At 39.0% G+C, this 27,917-nt stretch overlaps 1 protein-coding gene across 1 annotated transcript; it reads left to right on the top strand.

Annotated features, from left to right (window-relative positions):
• LOC134328331 (NLR family CARD domain-containing protein 3-like) lies at positions 1 to 26,448 on the top strand. Its single transcript, XM_063009436.1, has 8 exons — positions 1 to 113; positions 912 to 1,028; positions 1,485 to 1,553; positions 8,297 to 8,413; positions 11,375 to 11,432; positions 14,157 to 14,361; positions 16,116 to 17,847; positions 26,271 to 26,448. Exons 1-8 carry the CDS (start codon positions 1 to 3, stop codon positions 26,446 to 26,448), a joined length of 2,589 nt encoding a protein of 862 aa, XP_062865506.1.
• The last annotated feature ends 1,469 nt before the right edge of the window (positions 26,449 to 27,917 follow it).

Below are 27,917 nucleotides of genomic sequence, written 5' to 3'. Positions count from 1 at the left end.
ATGGAGGGTACGAGACCAGATTCACCTGAACCCAGCTGTGTCTCCATGAAAAGCGACTGGTCAATAGGACTACCAATTACCTTTAAAGATGGAGGATGTTTTCCTGATCTGAGGTCAGTATAATATCATTGTGTGTTAGTGACTCAGACAGCTGCTAAGCACCCAGCTCTGAAAACCTGATGTGAAAAAAATGTGAAAACTAATCAGAACTTAAAGAGTTAAAATGACTGAAATTATGAAGATCTAAAACTTTTAATAATCATTTCAATAATCATTTCAATAATCACCACTTCGAAGACACTTCTACTGATCTGAGGTAGTAATTCTGGGATTGAAGGACAAATTCAAGACCAAGTCCAAATAAAGGCTTGATAATGTTAATATGTATATTAAAATTGTAATAATAATATTGATTATTTATTTAAGAATGTAAATCATATCAGATGTGGTTTTTTATTAGCATACTAGTGTAAAAGAAAAAAAAATATTGTCAATCGTAGCTAAGTTTGCAGACATTTAAAACTCAGACATTAATTTTTTAATAGAAAATTTGAGTTAAATTAACTAAATTATCTGCTAGCTGAGATACAGTAGAGTCCTTTGTTGGAAGTGTTTGTTTAAAAATTTGATTACCCCTGAATTAGCTAACATGACGTCTGTGTTAAAAATTAAAACTTGCATGTGATGAAGTTGTTGTTTTTGGTTACTGTGTAATAAGTGTGTACTAAAATACTAATAACAGCTTCTTTTTTTTTTTTTTTTCTAAGTATATTAAATTCTCTAAATGTATTTTTACTTAATAAATATTCCATAAAGTTTCCAGCTTGAATTAGGATGGAAGAATCACATTTCACATTTAAACATTCACCCATTTGTTGGTTCCATTATATTTATTTTACTTGTACCCCCAGTATGATGGAGGGTACAAGACCAGATTCACCTGAACCCAGCTGTGTCTCCATGAAGAGCGACTGGTCAATAGGACTTCCAATTACCTTTAAAGATGGAGGATGTTTTCCTGATCTGAGGTCAGTATAATATCATGGTGTGTTAGTGACTTAGACTGCTGCACCACCTAAGCACCCAGCTCTGAAAACCTTCTGAATGTGAAAACTAATCAGAACTAAATCAAGTTTAGAAAATAATTAGAGTTAAAATGACTAAAATTATGAAGCTCTAAAACTTGTAATAATTATTTATTAATAAAGAGTAACTGGTTACTGGAGCATCCAAACCACTTCAGAGAATCTTCTACTCATCTGAGGTAGGTAACTGTGTAGGCCCACCAACAACCTCTTTGGTTAAGGCCAAAGAGGAAGTGTTTCTATTTTTAAATATATTAAATCCTCTAAATGTAATATATTTTTACTTATTAAATCTTTCATAAAGTTTCCAGCTTGAATTAGGATGGAGGAATCACAATTCAGATTTAAACATTCACCCATTTATTGTTTCCTTTATGTTTGGTTTTACCTGTACCCCAGTGTGGTGGAGGGTACTAGACCAGATTCACCTGAACCCAGCTGTGTCTCCATGAAGAGCGACCAGTCAAAGTCAGTATAATCTCATGGTGTGTCAGTGTCTTAGATCACTGCACCACCCACTTTTTAGAATCCCTGACAGAAGTTCTGTCGCTTATCCCTGTTGTGGAAACAAAAGCTTATAACCTGACTTTAAATTCATCCATTGGTTTTAGAAATGACTCATATGAAAGCTGAAACCCTCCCAAATGAGGTTTAATTTACGAAAATAAATTTGCTTCACTGCAGAAATATTGATCATTTAATGAACTCAGAAAGGTCAGATTTTGGCAAGACAAAAGTTTTGTCGCCTTGTCATATAATGCACCCAATCCTAGTTTACAGCCTCACCTGTGCTCACTAATTGATCGGTTACATAGTGGGTGTGTATAAAAAGAACCCCAGCACCCCAGACCTTCACTTGAACTGCAACTTCACCTCTGACAACATGCCAAAAATCCACCCTGCGACCAAAGCCTTGATTATCAAGAGGCTGAAGACCAGATCCACTGCAGAGGTGGCTGGCACCTTTAATGTGTCTCAGCGTCAAGTACAAAGAATTAAAAAAAGATTTGAAGAGACTGGAGATGTTTTTGACAAGCCCAGGTCCGGCAGACCCCGCAAGACAACTGCTAAGGAGGAACGTTTGTTGGTTAGAAAATCCAAAGCCAGCCCCTCTTCCACTGCAGCAGAGCTCCACCAGGCCTGGTCACCTCAAGTCCCTGTGTCAACTAGAACAGTTTGTAGGATTCTGTCTCGAAATGGCCTCCATGGTCGAATCAGTGCCCAGAAGCCAGCACTAAACAAAAGGCCCACAGCCTGCTAAACGGATGGACGCTGGAAAAGTGGCAGAAGGTGGATTTCTCAGATGAATCTTCAGTTGAATTACACCACAGCCGCCACAAATACTGCAGGAGACCTACTGGAGCCCGTATGGATCCAAGATTCACCCAGAAAACTGTTAAGTTTGGTGGTGGAAAGATCATGGTCTGGGGTTACATTCAGTATGGGGGTGTGCGAAACATTTGCAAGGTGGAAGGCAATATCAATAGCCTAAAATATCAAGAAGTATTAGCTACCTCTTACATTCCCAATCATAAAAGGGGTCAAATTTTGCAGCAGGATGGTGCTCCATCTCATACATCCATCTCTACATCAAAGTTCCTCAAGGCAAAGAATATCAAGGTGCTCCAGGACTGGCCAGCCCAGTGACCAGACATGAACATCATTGAGCATGTTTGGGGTAGGATGAAAGAGGAAGCTTGGAAGACAAAACCAAAGAATCTTGATGAATTTCTTTGCTATTCCTGATGACTTCATCAATAAATTGTATGAATCATTGTCGAACCGCATGGATGCAGTCCTTAAAGCTCATGGAAGTCACACAAAATATTAAATATGGCTCTAATAGCACCACAACTTCATTCACCAATGTTATGAAACATATCTTTGTATTTGAAGTAAATTATTTGTTTGATTTTCACATTACTTTCTGTGGGCGACAAAACTTTTGTCTTGCCAAAATCTGACCTTTCTGTGTTCATTAAATGATCAATATTTCTGCAGTGAAGCAAATTTATTTTCGTAAATTAAACCTCATTTGGGAGGGTTTCAGCTTTCATATGAGTCATTTCTAAAACCAATGGATGAATTTAAAGTCAGGTTATAAGCTTTTGTTTCCACAACATGGATAAGCGACAGAACTTATGTCAGGGACTGTATATATACAGTGTATCACAAAAGTGAGTACACCCCTCACATTTCTGCAAATATTTTATTATATCTTTTCATGGGACAGCACTATAGACATGAAACTTGGATATAACTTAGAGTAGTCAGTGTACAGCTTGTATAGCAGTGTAGATTTACTGTCTTCTGAAAATAACTCAACACACAGCCATTCATGTCTAAATAGCTGGCAACATAAGTGAGTACACCCCACAGTGAACATGTCCAAATTGTGCCCAAAGTGTCAATATTTTGTGTGACCACCATTATTATCCAGCACTGCCTTAACCCTCCTGGGCATGGAATTCACCAGAGCTGCACAGGTTGCTACTGGAATCCTCTTCCACTCCTCCATGATGACATCATGGAGCTGGTGGATGTTAGACACCTTGAACTCCTCCACCTTCCACTTGAGGATGCGCCACAGGTGCTCAATTGGGTTTAGTCCATCACCTTTACCTTCAGCTTTCTCAGCAAGGCAGTTGTCATCTTGGAGGTTGTGTTTGGGGTCGTTATCCTGTTGGAAAACTGCCATGAGGCCCAGTTTTCGAAGGAAGGGGATCATGCTCTGTTTCAGAATGTCACAGTACATGTTGGAATTCATGTTTCCCTCAATGAACCACAGCTCCCCAGTGCCAGCAACACTCATGCAGCCCAAGACCATGATGCTACCACCACCATGCTTGACTGTAGGCAAGATACAGTTGTCTTGGTACTTCTCACCAGGGCGCCGCCACACATGCTGGACACCATCTGAGCCAAACAAGTTTATCTTGGTCTCGTCAGACCACAGGGCATTCCAGTAATCCATGTTCTTTGACTGCTTGTCTTCAGCAAACTGTTTGAGGGCTTTCTTGTGCGTCAGCTTCCTTCTGGGATGACGACCATGCAGACCGAGTTGATGCAGTGTGCGGCATATGGTCTGAGCACTGACAGGCTGACCTCCCACGTCTTCAACCTCTGCAGCAATGCTGGCAGCACTCATGTGTCTATTTTTTAAAGACAACCTCTGGATATGACGCCGAACACGTGGACTCAACTTCTTTGGTCGACCCTGGCGAAGCCTGTTCCGAGTGGAACCTGTCCTGGAAAACCACTGTATGACCTTGGCCACCATGCTGTAGCTCAGTTTCAGGGTGTTAGCAATCTTCTTATAGCCTAGGCCATCTTTGTGGAGAGCAACAATTCTATTTCTCACATTCTCAGAGAGTTCTTTGCCATGAGGTGCCATGTTGAATATCCAGTGGCCAGTATGAGAGAATTGTACCCAAAACATCAAATTTAACAGCCCTGCTCCCCATTTACACCTGGGACCTTGACACATGACACCAGGGAGGGACAACGACACATTTGGGCACAATTTGGACATGTTCACTGTGGGGTGTACTCACTTATGTTGCCAGCTATTTAGACATTAATGGCTGTGTGTTGAGTTATTTTCAGAAGACAGTAAATCTACACTGCTATACAAGCTGTACACTGACTACTCTAAGTTATATCCAAGTTTCATGTCTATAGTGTTGTCCCATGAAAAGATATAATGAAATATTTGCAGAAATGTGAGGGGTGTACTCACTTACAGTGTATCACAAAAGTGAGTACACCCCTCACATTTCTGCACATATTTAAGTTTATCTTTTCATGGGACAACACTGACAAAATGACACTTTGACACAATGAAAAGTAGTCTGTGTGCAGCTTATATAACAGTGTAAATTTATTCTTCCCTCAAAATAACTCAATATACAGCCATTAATGTCTAAACCACCAGCAACAAAAGTGAGTACACCCCTTAGTGAAAGTTCCTGAAGTGTCAATATTTTGTGTGGCCACCATTATTTCCCAGAACTGCCTTAACTCTCCTGGGCATGGAGTTTACCAGAGCTTCACAGGTTGCCACTGGAATGCTTTTCCACTCCTCCATGACGACATCACGGAGCTGGCGGATATTCGAGACTTTGCGCTCCTCCACCTTCCGCTTGAGGATGCCCCAAAGATGTTCTATTGGGTTTAGGTCTGGAGACATGCTTGGCCAGTCCATCACCTTTACCCTCAGCCTCTTTAATAAAGCAGTGGTCATCTTAGAGGTGTGTTTGGGGTCATTATCATGCTGGAACACTGCCCTGCGACCCAGTTTCCGGAGGGAGGGGATCATGCTCTGCTTCAGTATTTCACAGTACATATTGGAGTTCATGTGTCCCTCAATGAAATGTAACTCCCCAACACCTGCTGCACTCATGCAGCCCCAGACCATGGCATTCCCACCACCATGCTTGACTGTAGGCATGACACACTTATCTTTGTACTTCTCACCTGATTGCCGCCACACATGCTTGAGACCATCTGAACCAAACAAATTAATCTTGGTCTCATCAGACCATAGGACATGGTTCCAGTAATCCATGTCCTTTGTTGACATGTCTTCAGCAAACTGTTTGCGGGCTTTCTTGTGTAGAGACTTCAGAAGAGGCTTCCTTCTGGGGTGACAGCCATGCAGACCAATTTGATGTAGTGTGCGGCGTATGGTCTGAGCACTGACAGGCTGACCCCCCACCTTTTCAATCTCTGCAGCAATGCTGACAGCACTCCTGCGCCTATCTTTCAAAGACAGCAGTTGGATGTGACGCTGAGCACGTGCACTCAGCTTCTTTGGATGACCAACGCGAGGTCTGTTCTGAGTGGACCCTGCTCTTTTAAAACGCTGGATGATCTTGGCCACTGTGCTGCAGCTCAGTTACAGGGTGTTGGCAATCTTCCTGTAGCCTTGGCCATCTTCATGTAGCGCAACAATTTGTCTTTTAAGATCCTCAGAGAGTTCTTTGCCATGAGGTGCCATGTTGGAACTTTCAGTGACCAGTATGAGAGAGAATGAGAGCTGTACTACTAAATTGAACACACCTGCTCCCTATGCATACCTGAGACCTAGTAACACTAACAAATCACATGACATTTTGGAGGGAAAATGACAAGCAGTGCTCAATTTGGACATTTAGGGGTGTAGTCTCTTAGGGGTGTACTCACTTTTGTTGCCGGTGGTTTAGACATTAATGGCTGTATTTTGAGTTATTTTGAGGGAAGAATAAATTTACACTGTTATATAAGCTGCACACAGACTACTTTTCATTGTGTCAAATTTTCATTTTGTAAGTGTTGTCCCATGAAAAGATATACTTAAATATCTGCAGAAATGTGAGGGGTGTACTCACTTTTGTGATACACTGTATATCCACCACATATATATATATATAGCATTTAGCGGACACTTTTATCCAAAGCGACTTACACAATGAGCAATTGAGGGTTAAGGGCCTTACTCAGGGACCCAACAGTCTGTTTATTAGTCCAGTACCTTAACCACTGAGCTATCACTGCATAACATATAATATATATATATTGATATATATTATATATAAGTAGCCTAGTAGTTGTATCAACATCTGCATGTAATCAATAACTGACTGTCAAATCAGATGTCTGTTTATTTATTAGGATTTTAACGTCATGTTTTACACTTTTGTTACATCATGACAGCAACGGTAGTTACTCATTACACAAGACTCATCAGGTCACAAGTTTATATTGAACACAGTCATGGACAATTCAGTGTCTCCAATTCACCTCACTTGCACATCCACCAGCTTCGAGATGTCATCATGGAGGAGTGGAAGAGGATTCCAGTAGCAACCTGTGCAGCTCTGGTGAATTCCATGCCCAAGAGGGTTAAGGCAGTGCTAGATAATAATGGTGGTCACACAAAATATTGACACTTTGGGCACAATTTGGACATGTTCACTGTGGGGTGTACTCACTTATGTTGCCAGCGGTTTAGACATTAATGGCTGTGTGTTGAGTTATTTTGAGAGCACAGCAAATGTACACTGTTATACAAGCTGTACACTGACTACTTTACATTGTATCAAAGTGTCATATCTTCAGTGTTGTCCCATGAAAAGATATAATAAAATATTTACAAAAATGTGAGGGGTGTACTAGGGGTGTGCTATATCGTATCGTTCACGATAATACCGGTATAATTTTTATTATAATATTGTGATAATAGCGGTATTCTGCATTGATTACATAATGACATCACACATCTACGCATATGGCATACGTTCGTTACGTGGGTCAATTTTGCACAGCGACAAGTATGGCAGATAGTGGTTCTGCGATGGAGGAGCTCGTTCCAAAATGCCAAGGCAACCATAAATTTATCTTTGGCACATACCCGACCCCAGGCTTAATAGTCTGGATCATATTGTTGAAAGAAAATTAAAATTTGTTTTCCATGCATTCACACTAGCATGTTCTGGGGTTCAATTAAGTGTCATCAATACACACAAGTTGGCAGCCAAATGATAAAATATTGTGAAGGAATATCTTTATTCCTCATAAAGTTAAGGTTGCTATATTTTGGTTTTTCACTTGTCAGGGAAAATGAAGAGTAAAAAACTTATTATTATTATTATTATACAGGTCTTCGTGATGTAATTCTACATGGCACTCACTGTCTGTATAAGTAAATGAGTGAGTGACCACATAAGAAGGTATCAGTTTCTCTGCCACCCCTGTGTGAGCAATGGTCTCAGTCTGGCCACCCCTATGAAAATTGTCCGACTCTGCCATTACATTGTTACATTATTTTTATTGGAAAGACAAAATACAGAAAACTGTGCGTAATTCTTACATACTTCTTACATAGTTCTACCAAGTGTTTGAAACTTATATTAATTCTAAATAAAACTTGAACATTATTTTTTTTGGAATAGTGTTTTCTTAAAATGAAAAAAAAAATGTTCCATGTTTTTTTATATCGCCAAAAATATAGTTATCGCAAAAATAACCTGAAATATTGTGATATTATTTTAGGGCCATATCGCCCACCCCTAGGGTGTACTCACTTTTGTGAGATACTGTATAAGTAATCAATAACTAGCCGTCTGATTACTTTGTAATATCCTTTGTGGTGTTTTTCGAAAAACTTAAACTTTTAGGTGCCCCCTGCTTTTTATATTGTTTATTTATGTTTGGTTTTACCTGTACCCCAGTGTGATGGAGGGTAAGAGACAAGATTCACCTGAACCCAGCTGTGTCTCCATGAAGAGCGACCGGTCAATGGGAATGCCAATTCAATTTAAAGATGAAGGAAGTTCTACTGATCTGAGGTCAGTATAATCTCATGGTGTGTTAGTGCCTTATACAACTGCACCACCTAAATGCCCAGATCAAAAAAACTTTTAGAATGAGATATTTTTCTAAACTTCATTTAGTTCTGATTAGTTTTCACAGAGTTAAAATGACTGACATTATGAAGATCTAAAACTTAATATATATATATATACAGTGTATCACAAAAGTGAGTACACCCCTCACATTTCTGCAGATATTTAAGTATATCTTTTCATGGGACAACACTGACAAAATGACACTTTGACACAATGAAAAGTAGTCTGTGTGCAGCTTATATAACAGTGTAAATTTATTCTTCCCTCAAAATAACTCAATATACAGCCATTAATGTCTAAACCACCGGCAACAAAAGTGAGTACACCCCTTAGTGAAAGTTCCTGAAGTGTCAATATTTTGTGTGGCCACCATTATTTCCCAGAACTGCCTTAACTCTCCTGGGCATGGAGTTTACCAGAGCTTCACAGGTTGCCACTGGAATGCTTTTCCACTCCTCCATGACGACATCACGGAGCTGGCGGATATTCGAGACTTTGCGCTCCTCCACCTTCCGCTTGAGGATGCCCCAAAGATGTTCTATTGGGTTTAGGTCTGGAGACATGCTTGGCCAGTCCATCACCTTTACCCTCAGCCTCTTCAATAAAGCAGTGGTCGTCTTAGAGGTGTGTTTGGGGTCATTATCATGCTGGAACACTGCCCTGCGACCCAGTTTCCGGAGGGAGGGGATCATGCTCTGCTTCAGTATTTCACAGTACATATTGGAGTTCATGTGTCCCTCAATGAAATGTAACTCCCCAACACCTGCTGCACTCATGCAGCCCCAGACCATGGCATTCCCACCACCATGCTTGACTGTAGGTATGACACACTTATCTTTGTACTCCTCACCTGATTACCGCTACACATGCTTGAGACCATCTGAACCAAACAAATTAATCTTGGTCTCATCAGACCATAGGACATGGTTCCAGTAATCCATGTCCTTTGTTGACATGTCTTCAGCAAACTGTTTGCGGGCTTTCTTGTGTAGAGACTTCAGGAGAGGCTTCCTTCTGGGGTGACAGCCATGCAGACCAATTTGATGTAGTGTGCGGCGTATGGTCTGAGCACTGACAGGCTGACCCCCCACCTTTTCAATCTCTGCAGCAATGCTGACAGCACTCCTGCGCCTATCTTTCAAAGACAGCATTTGGATGTGATGCTGAGCACGTGCACTCAGCTTCTTTGGACGACCAACGCGAGGTCTGTTCTGAGTGGACCCTGCTCTTTTAAAACGCTGGATGATCTTGGCCACTGTGCTGCAGCTCAGTTTCAGGGTGTTGGCAATCTTCTTGTAGCCTTGGCCATCTTCATGTAGCGCAACAATTCGTCTTTTAAGATCCTCAGAGAGTTCTTTGCCATGAGGTGCCATGTTGGAACTTTCAGTGACCAGTATGAGAGAGTGTGAGAGCTGTACTACTAAATTAAACACACCTGCTCCCTATGCACACCTGAGACCTAGTAACACTAACAAATCACATGACATTTTGGAGGGAAAATGACAGGCAGTGCTCAATTTGGACATTTAGGGGTGTAGTCTCTTAGGGGTGTACTCACTTTTGTTGCCGGTGGTTTAGACATTAATGGCTGTATATTGAGTTATTTTGAGGGAAGAATAAATTTACACTGTTATATAAGCTGCAAACAGACTACTTTTCATTGTGTCAAAGTGTCATTTTGTCAGTGTTGTCCCATGAAAAGATATACTTAAATATCTGCAGAAATGTGAGGGGTGTACTCACTTTTGTGATACACTGTATATATATATATATATATATATATATATATATATATATATATATATATATATATATATATATATATATATAATAATTATTTGTTTAGTGAAGAGTAACTGGTTACTGGACCAAACCACTTTAGGGACTCATCTACTGATCTGAGGTAGTAATTCTGGGAATTGAAGGACAATCTAAACTGTGTAGGACTGCTAAACCCTCTTTGGTTAAGTCCAAGACTAGATTAAGTAGCTGAGATTAAGTCCACAAATTCAGGAAAAAGTCTAAATAAGAGCATATTAATGTTTATATCTAGTGTATATTAAAATTGTAATAAATAAATATAAATTAATGTTTTAAAGAATGTTAAATCATATTAGTCGTGGTTGTGTTATTAGCATACTGGTGTTAAAAAGCATTATAAAGCATCGCTAAGTTTGCAGACATTTAAAACTCAGGCATTCCTTTTTTAATAGATGTGACTTTATATAAACTAACCTAGCATCTAGTTAAGCTAGCTGTTTGTTACTTTGTCATGTTCTTGGTGGTGAGCCTTTCTGCTCTTTGTGCTTTTTTTGACATAGTGATACTACTAACTGTTAAACTGCTAATTGTTTATTACATTTACCCCTGAATTAGCATCTGTGTTAAATTAAAACTTTTATGGGATGAAGTTGTCATGGTTACTCTGTAATGAGTGGTGTGTACTAAAAATACAAATACCAAAACATCAAAATCTCTTCATCAAAACCAAAAATGTTTTGTTTTTTAAAAATATGAAACATTTAGATTTCATGTTTTTTTTTTTAAATCTGCCATAAAGTTTCTAGTTTTAAGAAGGTTGGAAGAATCACATTTCAGATCTTAACATTAATTAGTTATTTAATGTTTGGTTTTTTAATGGAACCTCCACTTACATTTAAAGATGGAGGATGTTCTACTGATCTGGGGTCAGTATAATCTCATGTTCTAGTCTTTTTACTTTCGGTTCCTCAGGATTAAATGCATTAAACTCACTGAACTGGTCAATTTACAAATTAGCTAGGAAATGTTTCAATAACTGGATGTTGGAACATGCTAGTGTTCAGTACTGCTCTGTACATTGGTGATGTATAATAAAGACTGAAAAGCTGCACAACTGATTATTTGTCTTTTTACTTACAGACCACAAAAGAAGAAATTAAATGTTACTTACAGAGATGAGCTGGAATCCATATTTAAGGTTTGTATGTATGTATGTATGAGTGATAATAATGATGCTAATCTAGTTTGTCGTTCTTTAAATAAAAACTGTAATGATCTTATGTAGTGCTGGACAATAATTCGATATCGATATATATCGCGATAGAAAATGTTTCAATAAGGGTGATATGATTTTTAAACGTACGCCACAGGCACGACGCCAGTGCTCAGCGTCACTGCTCTGATTACACTCCGCTTGAGTGTAATTGAGTAGTTTTTTCTTGTAATTTTTAAAGTAAATTTTACAGCCTGTAATTTTACTTTTACTTAAGTATGTTTTGTATTAAGAATTGTAATTCGCTACATTTGAAATAACATCCGTTACTGAGTAAATAAAAAACGCTAAAGAAATCGCGTCTGGGAAACTGCGGCAGTGAATTCTGCGACGAGGAGTCGAATATTTTGTCTCGGTTCCTTTTAAAGAGTCGTATATATACATAGCGACTCCTAGAAGCGTGAGTCGGTTCCTTTATTTCAGTTTAAAGGGCCGTTCAATAGAATCGAATCATTCTACGACACATCACTAGTGGTTATACAGTTTGAAAAAGTTTTATGGGACTAAAATGACACATTACACATCCCTAAATGTTTTAAATGTTGTTTTTCTATTATATTTTAATTAAAAACAACTATTGTGAGATATATCCACTTGTCCTGTTTGCATTAGACAGAAGAGACTAAGTAAAGTTTACTCTGAGTACATTTTAAATGAGTTACTTTTTACTTGAGTAGATTTTTAGACTAGTAACTTTACTCGTACTTAAGTAAAAATTCATTAAAGTAATAGTACTTTTACTTGAGTACAATATTTTAGTACTCTTTTCACCTCTGGTTAAGACATGTTAATATATTATATTATATATTGTCAAAGCTTATGTTTATTTGAGAATGATTTCGTGTTTTTGTCTGTATACAAATGCTGAAATCCAGTAAATGTGAAAGCTAATTTATTGTTATATCGTGATATAAATTTTAGCCATATCGTCCAGCCCTAATCGTATGTTGATTTTGGATTCTGGACCCTCTTAGATGTTAGAGTGGGGGAAATAAGTATTTGATCCCCTGCTGATTTTGTAAGTTTACCCCCTCACAAAGACTTGAACAGTCTATAATTTTTATGGAAGGTTTATTTTAACAGAGAGAGACAGAATATCAACAAAAAATCCAGAAAAAAAACATTAAATAAAAGTTATAAATTAATTTGTATTTAATTAAGGGAAATAAGTATTTGATCCCCTACCAACCAGCAAGAATTCTGACCCCCACAGACCGGTTATGTGCCCATGAGGCACACAAATTAGTCCTGTGCCTGTATAAAAGACTCCTGTCACAGAATCAGTTTCTTCTGTTCAAATCTCTCGACCACCATGGGCAAGACCAAAGAGCTATCAAAGGACATCAGGGACAAGATTGTAGACCTGCACAAGGCTGGAATGGGCTACAAGACCATCAGCAAGAAGCTTGGTGAGAAAGAGACCACTGTTGGTGCGATAATTCGAAAATGGAAGAAATACAAGATCACAGTTAATCGCCCTCGCTCTGGAGCTCCATGCAAGATCTCACCTGGTGGGGTAAGAATGATTCTGAGAAGGTGAGGTCAGTCCAGAATTACACAGGAGGAGCTTGTCAATGATCTCAAGGGAGCTGGGAGCACAGTCACCAAGATAACCATTAGTAACACACTTCGCCGTAATGGATTGAGATCCTGCAGTGCCTGCAAAGTCCCTCTGCTCAAGAAGGCTCATGTACAGGCTCGTCTGAAGTTTGCCAATGAACACCTGAATGATTCAGAGAAAGCTTGGGAGAATGTGATATGGTCAGATGAGACCAAAATTGAGCTCTTTGGCATCAATTCCACTCGCCGTGTTTGGAGGCAGAGAAATGCTGGATATGACCCCAAGAACACCATCCCCACTGTCAAACATGGAGGTGGAAACATTCTGCTTTGGGGCTGTTTCTCTGCTAAGGGTACAGGAAGACTTCATCGCATTGAGGGGCTGATGAATGGGGCCATGTACCATAGAATCTTGAATGAGAACCTCCTGGCCTCAGCCAGAACACTGAAGATGGGTCGTGGATGGGTCTTCCAGCATAACAATGACCCAAAACATACAGCCAAGATAACAAAGGAAAATCTGTGGAGGGAGCTCAAACTTTTAGTTTCCAAGCGACAGCCTCGAAACCTTCAGGATTTGGAGAGATTGTGTAAAGAGGAGTGGGCCAAAATCCCCCTGAGATGTGCACAAACCTGGTGACCAACTACATGAAACGTCTGACCTCTGTGCTTGCCAACAAGGGTTTCTCCACCACGTACTAAGTCACGTTTTGCTAGGGCATCGAATACTTATTTCACCTAATCAAATACAAATTAATTTATAACCTTTATTTAATGTTTTTTTTTTCTGGATTTTTTGTTGATATTCTGTCTCTCTCTGTTAAAATAAACCTTCCATAAAAATTATAGACTGTTCAAGTGTTTGTAAGGGGGTAAACATACAAAATCAGCAGGGGATCAAATACTTATTTTCCCCACTGTAGGTAGGTAGGTAGGTAGGTAGGTAGGTAGGTAGGTAGGTAGGTAGGTAGGTAGGTAGGTAGGTAGGTAGTACAATGTGCATGTATACAAAATACAAGAAAAAGCAAGAATGTGTGCAGTAAGTACATCACTAATTGTGATGATCTGTTCTTCTAAATTCCTCAACAGGAACTGGAGGTTAAAGTCATCAACATGTTAAAGAATGAGCTAAACAAGTTCAAAAAGCTACTGAATGAAGATTACCCAGCATGCTCTGAGCAGGAGGTGAATGACAAGAAAGATCTAAGTAGTTTCAGAGAGGGGGCGCTAAAGATCACACTGAATGTTCTCAAGATCATGAACAAGACAGACCTCGCTAACACCCTGCAGAGGAGTAAGAGACCTAAATACTTAGAAATTATATCATTAATAAATAGTTAAAAAAATCTTTCATATTTATCTTTCCAGAATCAACTAGGTTTCTGATTAGTCATTGAATTCTATCCTATTATGTAACATTTTACGAGCACCAGGTACTTGACATTAGGGCTGCACGGTATTTCGTTTCAGCATCGACATCGCGATGTGTGCATGCGCGATAGTCACATCGCAGGACGTGCGATGTTACTTAATGCAAATTAAATCAAATACGTCATGCTACAACTTTTTTGCTGCTTGACACAATTCACACCGTTCTCATTTTCCATGTAATATCTACCAGTGTGTTCAAAAACCTAGTGAGCTGCCTTGCTGTACTACCTACATAGGCAGAGGGGATAGGTAGAGAGGATTCTATTAAGTCAATGACTTAGGTTATTGGAACGCGGCTACTTAGCGATTTCATCGGGTTTCGCGTTTAGCATTTAGCATCTTGCCATTAAAACCAATGGAATGAGGTGGGATGGCGCTAACATGCAGAGGCGATTTAACCTGCCTGTGGGCTCAGGGGCTATGGCTGGTTGTGGCCCCCCTACATATATAAATATAAATCCCTTGCTGTGCACTTACTGTGTATTGTGATTATATGTATTTTGATATTTCACTGTCTTTTAGTTATTTTTATATTTTACTTAGCGAAAATATTGTCGTGTTTTTACTTTCGCTATCGTGGCACTAGCATTAGCCACTTGCTACCGCAGAGGGTCGGCTCACCTAGACGCTGTCCCGTGGGGATGCTACAGGTCTTTTACTGCGTGGTGGTGGAGGTGTGGGAATAAAAGCACACGACAGGGTCGAGTCACTTTAACTGTTTATTCAGGACTTCAATGAGCGTTACAGCACTTTAGACCGCCTAGTTCCAGAACCCGAACTTCCATGCTGGGACCATACAGCGAGTCTCACATACAAAACTAACTGCAGAACGTATAAACCCGGTGCTGCATTCTGATTGGCTGAGCTGAATGTCACTCACATACTTGTTCATTACAGTACTGCTACAGCTCGTTATAGTTTATCTGGCCAATCAACAGTCAGAAATATGAATAACGTGTAAATGATTTACACAATCACTGGTTTGTAAGCTTCCCTATTCTTATTAACCAAAATAACTAACAAAATAAAAAATAAAAATAAATAAAGCAGCCAATCCGGGGCCCTCAATTATTTGGGGCCCCTGGGCTGAAGCCCAAAGGTCTTTTTTTTTTTTTTTAAATAATGTTTACTACTTGAAGAGGTTTTAATTGTGAAATAAAATATTAAATGACCAATTTTGTCAATCCTGTTAATTCCCTCATGTGATATTGAAGCTTTCTTAGTTTAATGCTCAGTTTCAACCGAGTACAAAGATGTAGCTTGTCATAATCTCTTGTATCCCTTGTAGGCACCACCCTTTTTCACAGATGAGCCCCTTAATTAGAGTAAGATACATGCATTATTAATATTATTAATAATGTTGTGAAAATTCCTGCATTTTTTTTTATATCGCAATATTATCGCAGGAAAAGAAAATATCGTAATGTCAGTTTTTTTCCAATGTCGTGCAGCCCTACTTGACATTAGATAAAAATTTGAACTGTGATATTGGTCACTACATCTACAAATATGCAAATTATAATAATTGAGGTTTAAACTATTTATTAAAATATTAAATGATATACAGTGTGTTTAAATTATGCAGTAAAATACTGATTCATAATCTCTGTTTATTAGAACTGGTCTCTGTATATCAGGAAAAACTCAAATCAAACCTGAGAGAGAAATGTAAAAGAATCAGTGAAGGAATCTCCCAGCATGGAAGCTCAGCACTTCTGAATAAGATCTTCACAGAGCTCTACATCACAGAGGGTTGGAGTGGAGACGTCAATAATGAACATGAGGTCAGACAGATTGAAGCAGCATCCAGAAGACCAGCAGCAAAGGAGATTCCCATCAAATGTAACAACCTCTTTACAAACTCGTCCATCAGAACTGTGCTGACTAAAGGAATCGCTGGAATTGGAAAAACAGTTTCAGTGCAGAAGTTCATTCTGGACTGGGCTGAAGGAAAAGCAAATCAGGACGTCATCTTCATATTTCCACTTCCTTTTAGAGAGCTGAACTTGATGAAGCAGGAAAATCTCAGTCTGATGGAACTTCTTCATCAGTTTTTCCCAGAAGTGAAAGGTCTGCCATCATTAGACTGTGATATTTATAAAGTTTTGTTCATCTTTGATGGTCTGGATGAGTGTCGACTTCCTCTAGGTTTTCAAAATAATGAGCGATTGTGTAACATAACGGAGTCAGTAAAAATGGATGTGCTGCTGACAAACCTCATCAAGGGGAACCTGCTTCCCTCTGCTGACCTCTGGATCACCACTCGACCAGGAGCAGCCAATCAGATCCCTACTGAGTGTGTAGACCAGGTAACAGAGGTACGAGGGTTCAGTGATCCTCAGAAAGAGGAGTACTTCAGGAAGAGGATCAGTGATGAGAACCTGGCTAGTAAAATCATCACTCACATAAAGTCATCAAGAAGCCTCTATATCTTGTGTCACATTCCAGTGTTCTGCTGGATCTCAGCCTCTGTTCTAGAGAGAATTCTGGATGGAGCCAAGGGGAACAAAATCCCCAAAACTCTGACTCTGACTGAAATGTTCACTTACTTTCTGATCTTTCAGATCAAACACAAGGAACAAAAGTATCATGGGAAATCTGACCCTGATCCACACCAGACCAGAGAGATGATACTGGCACTGGGAAAACTGGCCTCCCAACAGCTGGAGAAAGGAAACCTGATCTTCTATGAGGAAGACCTGACAGAGTGTGGCATTGATGTCAAAAACACATCAGTGTACTCAGGAGTCTGCACCCAAATCTTTAGAGAGGAGGCTGGATTGTACCTGGGTCAGGTCTTCAGCTTTGTGCACCTGAGTGTTCAGGAGTTTCTGGCTGCTTTATATGAATTTCTCACCCTTATCAACAAAAACAGAAAAAACACTGACTTTCTGAAGAGTGCAGTGGACGAGGCCTTACAGAGTAAGAATGGACACCTGGATCTTTTCCTCCGCTTCCTCTTGGGTCTCTCACTGGAGTCCAATCAGACTCTTTTACGAGGCCTACTGCCACAAACAGGAAGTAGCTCCTACAACAAAGAAGAAACAGTCAGGTACATCAAGAAGAAGATCAGTGAGAATCCCTCTCCAGAGAAATCTATCAATCTGTTCCACTGTCTGAATGAACTGAACGATGATTCTCTAGTGCAGGAAGTTCAAAAATACCTCAACAGAGAAGGTTCTCTTCATCACGATAGACACCATCTGTCTCCTGCTGAGTGGTCGACTCTGGTATTTGTGTTGCTGAACTCAGATCAGGAGCTGGATGAGTTTAATTTGAGGAAATATTACCCATCACATGAAGGTCTTCTGAAGCTGCTGCCAGTGGTGAAAGAATCAAGAAAAGCTGAGTGAGTCATTCATTGACATTTGATTCATAAGTTCATCAATTAAATACTAATAATTAGATTCACAAAACTGAGAAGTTGCTAAACTAGTGTTGCAGTCTGATCCTAAAATGTGTCTGAAATTAACTTTAATTTAGTTAATTTAATAAAATAAAATAATTATGCTGTCTTTTTTTACACCACCTACTAACTTGCACTCTGCTAATTATACTGAGTAGGGTTGTAACGATACACTCTACCCACGATTCAATGTGATTCACGATACTGGGTTCACGATACAATTTTTTTCCTGATTTAAAAAAAATAATAATAATTTTGAAGACAAATTATGACAAACTTTCTTTTTATTATTTCTTTTAAAAAAATAAAATGAAGTTCAGTATTAAAGAGAGAAATACATTAATAATGAACAATCTTTTTAAATATGTAGTATAGTTTGAAAATTAGTACAGTAGAGCAGTCTTGCTATTGGTTCTCAGTTCTCAGTTTAAACTCCTCCAGTCTGAAACATCTGGACCTGAATAACAATAAACTGAAGGATTCAGGAGTGAAGCTGCTCTCTGCTGGACTGGAGAATCCACACTGTAAACTGGAGATACTGGAGTAAGATTTTCACTTTTAGATAGATACTTTATTAATCCCGAAGGATAAATTTAAAAAAGTATAAAATTATTTACAAAGTTTTATACACATTCATTCATTTACACTAATCACTTCATCCTGGGAAACAATCAGTGTAAACAAATAAACCATCTCAGGGTGACACACACATTCCGAATCATCAACTCAGTTGCTTTCACTTTCATCTGCACTGCAGTCTGGGTAATATTATCAGATCTCCTTCTTGGATTCTACCTACTGCTGCAGGGTGACATCTTTCATTTCTCTGATTGATCTGATTATTTCTCTCCAGGTTGAGGTGTTGTGATCTAACAGAGGAAAGTTGTGAAGTTCTGTCTTCAGTTCTCAGTTTAAACTCCTCCAGTCTGAAACATCTGAACCTGAGTTACAATAAACTGAAGGATTCAGGAGTGAAGCTGCTCTCTGCTGGACTGGAGAATCCACACTGTAAACTGGAGATACTGGAGTAAGATCTTCACTTTCACACTGTAGATACAGAAGATCTGTTTCACTCTGAAGCAATCCAGGAAGTGTGTCTTCTTTCATGTACACACACAATTTTAGATACAATGACTCACACCAGGAGCCACTTAGAGTAGCTAATTTGCCCTCGAAAGTTATGTTCAGAAAAAAAAATACATAAAATGCAGGGAACTATTGGGAGAACATACAAAACTCTTCACAGACAATAACCAGATAATTGAACCTAGGAGCTCAGGAACTGTGTTGCAGTGCAGTACTTGCTCTACCAGCTGCTCCACCCACCATCCTGATATATTAGGAGTTTAACATCACTAGATCTACTGAAGATCCCACATTTGAACTGTGAAAGTGCATTTAAAATGTGGAATCCATTTTAAGTCTGAAATCACATTTTACACTCACTTTGGAACAATTACAGATTCAGCATCATCAGTTGAACAGCTTTCACTTTCATCTGCAATGCATTCTGGGTAATATTATCAGATCTCCTTCTTGGATTCTATCTACTGGTGCAGGGTGACGTCTTTCATTTCTCTGATTGATCTGATTATTTCTCTCCAGGTTGTTTGGTTGTGATCTAACAGAGGAAAGTTGTGAAGTTCTGTCCTCAGTTCTCAGTTTAAACTCCTCCAGTCTGAAACATCTGAACCTGAGTTACAATGAACTGAAGGATTCAGGAGTGAAGCTGCTCTCTGCTGGACTGGAGAATCCACACTGTAAACTGGAGATACTGGAGTAAGATCTTTACTTTCACACTGTAGATACAGAAGATCTGTTTCACTCTAAAGCATCATTTTAATAAAAGCAGAACCTTGGTAGATGGTTTGTTTGGGACTCTTTGGAGTCTTCATACATCATCACATCCTAGCATGATTGTTTCTTTACTGTAGCTCACTAACTTACCTGAGATTAGATCCTAAACTAGCAGCACCTGAGTTTCTGGTGTTGAACCTGCTGTAGGAATTTATCATGGATGAAGAAAAATGTGATTCAGTAATAACTGCTATTTTTTATCTTCTCAGTGTTCCTCTATACAGGAATAAAATGAATTTTGTGTATTAGCTTTTTAGTTAGCAACATTCACAGAGGTAACAGCAATATTTTAGTAACAAGCCAGTAACGACCAGTAAATCAGTTTTAACCAGAAATCATCAGTTGTGCTTCAGTTAGATCTGAATAGCTGGGGGTTTGATGTTCTAAAATCAAATCACGTTTTTAATGATTACAAAGTTTTTACATCAGGACTCATTCAGTTACATTAACCACTTCATCCTGGTCAGGGGCGTGGTGGGAAACAATCCAAGTATAGTAGAAACACACCCTGGAGTGATGCTGTTTTCATGTGCACATCAGGCAGTAGGTTTCTGAGAGGAGAAACTCATTCACCTGATTTACTGTTAGAATTAACATACAAATTCTACATTATTATTTGTTGGATTGTTCGGCCATGTTGGAAAAAGTGTTTACATCACAACTCAGACAGTTCATGTTACATCATCATAAATTTCACTTTGTTCAACTTTAGCTTCTGATATCACAGGGGGTTCATGTGGTACAACCTGGTGGAAAATGAGCTTTTCCCATAAGAGCCACACCACTTAAAACCAGGACGTGTGTCTTCTTTCATGTACACACACTTTTAGATACAATAACTCACACCAGGAGCCACTTAGAGTAGCTAATTTACTCTCGGATGTTTTTGTGTTCAGAAAAAAAAAAACATAAAATGCTGGGAACTATTGGGGGAACATACAAAACTCTACATAGACAATAACAAAAAAAGATAATTAAACCTAGGAGCTCAGGAACTGTGTTGCATTGCAGTACTCGCTCTACCAGCTGCTCCACCCACCATCCTGATATATTACTTTAAACACCACTATGAAAACATCTGATAATGATTCAGACTCCTGTGTGATTATGAAGCATCATTAATTAAACTAGAACTGAAATCTCAGGTTCCATTAGTTGGTGTTTGGAGGGTTTTTGGTTTTGAATGTGTAGATGTCATAGTGTGATTGTTGCTAAATGATCTACCAGCTAACAAGCTGTTGGAACGATTACTGATTCAGCATCATCAATTCAACTGCTTTCACTTTTATCTGCAATGCAGTCTGGGTAATATTATCAGATTTGCTACATGGATTCCACCTACTGCTGCAGGGTGACGTCTTTCATTTCTCTGATTGATCTGATTATTTCTCTCCAGGTTGTGGGAGTGTAATCTAACAGAGGAAAGTTGTGAAGTTCTGTCCTCAGTTCTCAGTTTAAACTCCTCCAGTCTGAAACATCTGAACCTGAGTAACAATGACCTGAAGGATTCAGGAGTGAAGCTGCTCTCTGCTGGACTGGAGAATCCACACTGTAAACTGGAGATACTGAGGTAAGATCTTCACTTTCACACTGTAGATACAGAAGATCTGTTTCACTCTGAAGCATCATTTTAATAAAAGCTGAACCTTGGTGGATGGTTTGTTTGGGACTCTTTGGAGTCTTCATGCATCATCACATCCTGTCATAATTGTTTCTTTACTGTAGCTCACTAACTTACCTGAGATTAGATCCTAAACTAGCAGCACCTGAGTTTCTGGTGTTGAACCTGCTGTAGGAATTTATCATGGATGAAGAAAAATGTGATTCAGTAATAACTGCTATTTTTATCTTCTCAGTGTTCTTCTATACAGGAATAAAATGAATTTTGTGGATTAGCTTTTTAGTTAGCAACATTCACAGAGGTAACAGCAATATTTTAGTAACAAGCCAGTAACGACCAGTAAATCAGTTTTAACCAGAAATCATCAGTTGTGCTTCAGTTAGATCTGAATAGCTGGGGGGTTTGATGTTCTAAAATCAAATCAGGTTTTTAATGATTACAAAGTTTTATACATCAGGACTCATTCAGTTACATTAACCACTTCATCCTGGTCAGGGGCGTGGTGGGAAACAGTCCGAGTATAGTAGAAACACACCCTGGAGTGATGCTGTTTTCATGTGCACATCAGGCAGTAGGTTTCTGAGAGGAGAAACTCATTCACCTGATTTACTGTTAGAATTAACATACAAATTCTACATTATTATTTGTTGGATTGTTCGGCCATGTTGGAAAAAAGTGTTTACATCACAACTCAGACAGTTCATGTTACATCATCATAAATTTCACTTTGTTCAACTTTAGCTTCTGATATCACAGGGGGTTCATGTGGTGCAACCTGGTGGGAAATGAGCTTTTCCCATAAGAGCCACACCACTTAAAACCAGGACGTGTGTCTTCTTTCATGTACACACACTTTTAGATACAATAACTCACACCAGGGGCCACTTAGAGTAGCTAATTTACTCTCGGATGTTTTTGTGTTCAGAAAAAAAAAAAAACATAAAAAACGGAACTATTGGGAGAACGTACAAAACTCTTCACAGACAGTAACCAGATAATTGAACCTAGGAGCTCAGGAACTGTGTTGCATTGCAGTACTCGCTCTACCAGCTGCTCAACCCACCATCCTGATATATTACTTTAAACACCACTATGAAAACATCTGATCTCAGGTTCCATTGGTTGGTGTTTGGAGGATTTTTGGTTTTAAGTGTGTAGATGTCATAGTGTGATTGTTGCTAAATGATCTACCAGCTAACAAGCTGTTGGAATGATTACTGATTTAGCATCATCAATTCAACTGCTTTCACCTTCATCTGCACTGCAGTCTGGGTAATATTATCAGATCTCCTTCTTGGATTCTTTCTACTGGTGCAGGGTGACGTCTTTCATTTCTCTGATTGATCTGATTATTTCTCTCCAGGTTGTGTAATTGTGATCTAACAGAGGAAAGTTGTGAAGTTCTGTCCTCAGTTCTCAGTTTAAACTCCTCCAGTCTGAAACATCTGAACCTGAGTTACAATGAACTGAAGGATTTAGGAGTGAAGCTGCTCTCTGCTGGACTGGAGAATCCACACTGTAAACTGGAGATACTGGAGTAAGATCTTCACTTTCACACTGTAGATACAGAAGATCTGTTTCACTCTGAAGCAAACCAGGCTGTGTGTCTTCTTTTATGTGCACACACACACACACACACACACTTTTAGATACAATAACTCACACCAGGAGCCACTTAGAGTAGCTAATTTACCCTCGAATGTTTTTATGTTCAGAAAAAAAAAACATAAATGCAGGGAACTATTGGGAGAACATACAAAACTCTTCACAGACAATAACCAGATAATTGAACCTAGGAGCTCAGGAACTGTGTTGCATTGCAGTACTCGCTCTACCAGCTGCTCCACCCACCATCCTGATATATTAGGAGTTTAACATCACTAGATCTACTGAAGATCCCACATTTGAACTGTGAAAGTGCATTTCAAATGTGGAATCCATTTTAAGTCTGAAATCACATTTTACACTCACTTTGGAACAAATACATATTCAGCATCATCAATTGAACTGCTTTCACTTTCATCTGCAATGCATTCTGGGTAATATTATCAGATCTAATACTTTCTCTGATTTATCTATTATTTCTCTCCAGGTTGTGGAAGTGTAATCTAACAGAGGAAAGTTGTTTAGTTCTGTCCTCAGTTCTCAGTTTAAACTCCTCCAGTCTGAAACATCTGAACCTGGGTAACAATAAACTGAAGGATTCAGGAGTGAAGCTGCTCTCTGCTGGACTGGAGAATCCACACTGTAAACTGGAGATACTGGAGTAAGATCTTTACTTTCACACTGTAGATACAGAAGATCTGTTTCACTCTGAAGCATAATTTTAATAAAAGCAGAACCTTGGTGGATGGTTTGTTTGGGACTCTTTGGAGTCTTCATACATCATCACATCCTATCATAATTGTTTCTTTACTTTAGCTCACTAACTTACCTGAGATTAGATCCTAAACTAGCAGCACCTGAGTTTCTGGTGTTGAACCTGCTGTAGGAATTTATCATGGATGAAGAAAAATGTGATTCAGTAATAACTGCTATTTTTATCTTCTCAGTGTTCCTCTATACAGGAATAAAATGAATTTTGTGGATTAGCTTTTTAGTTAGCAACATTCACAGAGGTAACAGCAATATTTTAGTAACAAGCCAGTAACGACCAGTAAATCAGTTTTAACCAGAAATCATCAGTTGTGCTTCAGTTAGATCTGAATAGCTGGGGGTTTGATGTTCTAAAATCAAATCAGGTTTTTAATGATTACAAAGTTTTATACATCAGGACTCATTCAGTTACATTAACCACTTCATCCTGGTCAGGGGCGTGGTGGGAAACAGTACAAGTATAGTGGTGACACACCCTGGAGTGATGCTGTTTTCATGTGCACATCAGGCAGTAGGTTTCTGAGAGGAGAAACTCATTCACCTGATTTACTGTTAGAATTAACATACAAATTCTACATTATTATTTGTTGGATTGTTCGGCCATGTTGGAAAAAGTGTTTACATCACAACTCTGACAGTTCATGTTACATCATCATTAATTTCACTTTGTTCAACTTTAGCTTCTGATATCACAGGGGGTTCATGTGGTGCAACCTGGTGGAAAATGAGCTTTTCCCATAAGAGCCACACCACTTAAAACCAGGAAGTGTGTCTTCTTTCATGTGCACACACTTTTAGATACAATAACTCACACCAGGAGCCACTTAGAGTAGCTAATTTACCCTCGAATGTTTTTATGTTCAGAAAAAAAAAAACATAAAATGCAGGGACCTATTGGGAGAACATACAAAACTCTTCACAGACAATAACCAGATAATTGAACCTAGGAGCTCAGGAACTGTGTTGCATTGCAGTACTCGCTCTACCAGCTGCTCCACCCACCATCCTGATATATTACTTTAAACACCACTATGAAAACATCTGATAATGATTCAGACTCCTGTGTGATTATGAAGCATCATTAATTAAACTAGAACTGAAATCTCAGGTTCCATTAGTTGGTGTTTGGAGGGTTTTTGGTTTTGAATGTGTAGATGTTGTAGTGTGATTGTTGTTAAATGATCTACCAGCTAACAAGTTGTTCGAACGATTACTGATTCAGCATCATCAATTCAACTGCTTTCACTTTTATCTGCAATGCAGTCTGGGTAATATTATCAGATCTCCTTCTTGGATTCCACCTACTGGTGCAGGGTGACGTCTTTCATTTCTCTGATTGATCTGATTATTTCTCTCCAGGTTGTGGTGTTGTGATCTAACAGAGGAAAGTTGTGAAGTTCTGTCCTCAGTTCTCAGTTTAAACTCCTCCAGTCTGAAACATCTGAACCTGAGTAACAATAAACTGAAGGATTCAGGAGTGAAGCTGCTCTCTGCTGGACTGGAGAATCCACACTGTAAACTGGAGATACTGAAGTAAGATCTTCACTTTCACACTGTAGATACAGAAGATCTGTTTCACTCTGAAGCAAACCAGGAAGTGTGTCTTCTTTCATGTACACACACACACACACTTTTAGATACAATAACTCACACCAGGAGCCACTTAGAGTAGCTAATTTACCCTCGAATGTTTTTATGTTTAGAAAAAAAAAACATAAAATGCAGGGAACTATTGGGAGAACATACAAAACTCTTCACAGACAATAACCAGATAATTGAACCTTGGAGCTCAGGAACTGTGTTGCAGTGCAGTACTCGCTCTACCAGCTGCTCTACCCACCATCCTGATATATTAGGAGTTTAACACCACTAGATCTACTGAAGATCCCACATTTGAACTGTGAAAGTGCATTTAAAATGTGGAATCCATTTTAAGTCTGAAATTACATTTTACACTCACTTTGGAACAATTACAGATTCAGCATCATCAGTTTAACAGCTTTCACTTTCATTTGCAATGCATTCTGGGTAATATTATCAGATCTAATACTTTCTCTGATTGATCTGATTATTTCTCTCCAGGTTGAGGGATTGTAATCTAACAGAGAAAAGTTGTGAAGTTCTGTCCTCAGTTCTCAGTTTAAACTCCTCCAGTCTGAAACATCTGATCCTGAGTTACAATGAACTGAAGGATTCAGGAGTGAAGCTGCTCTCTGCTGGACTGGAGAATCCACACTGTAAACTGGAGATACTGGAGTAAGATCTTCACTTTCACACTGTAGATACAGAAGATCATTCATACAGAAACTGTTATTGATGTGTGTAAGAGTTTCATATTTTACTCATTTTCCCCACACAAGATAAAACACTTTATCATTAATATAATAGAATAGTTTTACATGTTGAAGATTTCTCAGTGATGTATGTTGTCTGGTTGTGGATCTGAATGGAGATGGAGGAGGAGGTGGGAGAAGATGATGTATGATTTTTATTAACTGATTTTCTTCTGCAGGTTGAGGAGCTACAGTATTACAGAAGGTTTTACTGCTCTGGCTTCAGCTCTGAAATCAAATCCATCATCACGTCTGAGAGAACTGAGTCTGGACTTCAATCATTCAGGAGAATCAGGAGTAAAACTGCTCAAAGATCTACAGGAGGATCCACAATGTAACCTGAAGGAACTAAAGTGAGTTACTGTTGATTTATACACAGACACACCTAAACACACACATGCACACATGACACACACATGCACACATGACACACACATGCACACACATGCACACATTACACACACACATGCACACATTACACACACATGCACACATGACACACACATGCACACATTACACACACATGCACACATTATACACACATGTACACATTACACACACACGTACACATTACACACACACGTACACATTACACACACATGTACACATTACACACACATGCACACATTACACACACATGTACACATTACACACACGTACACATTACACACACATGTACACATTACACACATGCACACATTACACACACATGTACACATTACACACACATGCACACATTATACACACATGTACACATTACACACACATGCACACATTACACACACATGCACACATTACACACACATGTACACATTACATACACATGTACACATTACACACACATGCACACATTACACACACATGCACAAACATGCACACATTACACACATGCACACATTACACACACATGTACACATTACACACACATGCACACATTACACACACATGCACACACATGCACACATTACACACACATGTACACATTACACACACATGCACACATTACATACACATGCACACATTACACACACATGTACACATTACACACACATGCACACATTATACACACATGTACACATTACACACACATTATACACATTACACACACATGGACACACTACACACATTACACACACATGCACACACTACACACATTACACACACATGCACACACTACACACACATGTATCCATTACACACACATGCACACATTACACACATTACACACACATGCACACACTACACACATTACACACACATGCACACACTACACACACATGTATCCATTACACACACATGCACACATTACACACACATGCACACATTACACACACATGCACACATTACACACACATGCACACATTACACACACATGTACACATTACACACACATGTACACATTACATACACATGCACACATTATACACACATGTACACATTACACACACATGCACACATTACATACACATGTACACATTACACATACGTACACATTACACACACATGCACACATTATACACACATGTACACATTACACACACATCCACACATTATACACACATGTACACATTACACACACATGCACACATTACACACACATGTACACATTACACATACGTACACATTACACACACATGTACACATTACACACATGCACACATTACACACACATGTACACATTACACACACATGCACACATTACACACACATGTACACATTACACACACATGCACACATTACACACACATGCACACTGTAGAAAAGGCTCTAAGGACTGGTAATATATGTCTATCTCTTTAATGTTGGACCTGTGGAAGCGCCGCGCT

The sequence above is a fragment of the Trichomycterus rosablanca genome, chromosome 15, assembly GCF_030014385.1.
Source record: "Trichomycterus rosablanca isolate fTriRos1 chromosome 15, fTriRos1.hap1, whole genome shotgun sequence".
NCBI classification, from domain to species: Eukaryota; Metazoa; Chordata; class Actinopteri; order Siluriformes; family Trichomycteridae; genus Trichomycterus; species Trichomycterus rosablanca.
Note: the sequence above shows the minus strand (reverse complement) of the source record. Positions and strands in the feature narration are given on the sequence as shown.

Coding starts and splice junctions, on each gene's coding strand:
- LOC134328331 (XM_063009436.1), top strand. CDS start 1: ATGGAGGGTACGAGACCAGATTCACCTGAACCCAGCTGTGTCTCCATG. Junction 114..911: donor GGATGTTTTCCTGATCTGAG/GTCAGTATAATA, acceptor TTGTACCCCCAG/TATGATGGAGGGTACAAGAC. Junction 1,029..1,484: donor GGATGTTTTCCTGATCTGAG/GTCAGTATAATA, acceptor CCTGTACCCCAG/TGTGGTGGAGGGTACTAGAC.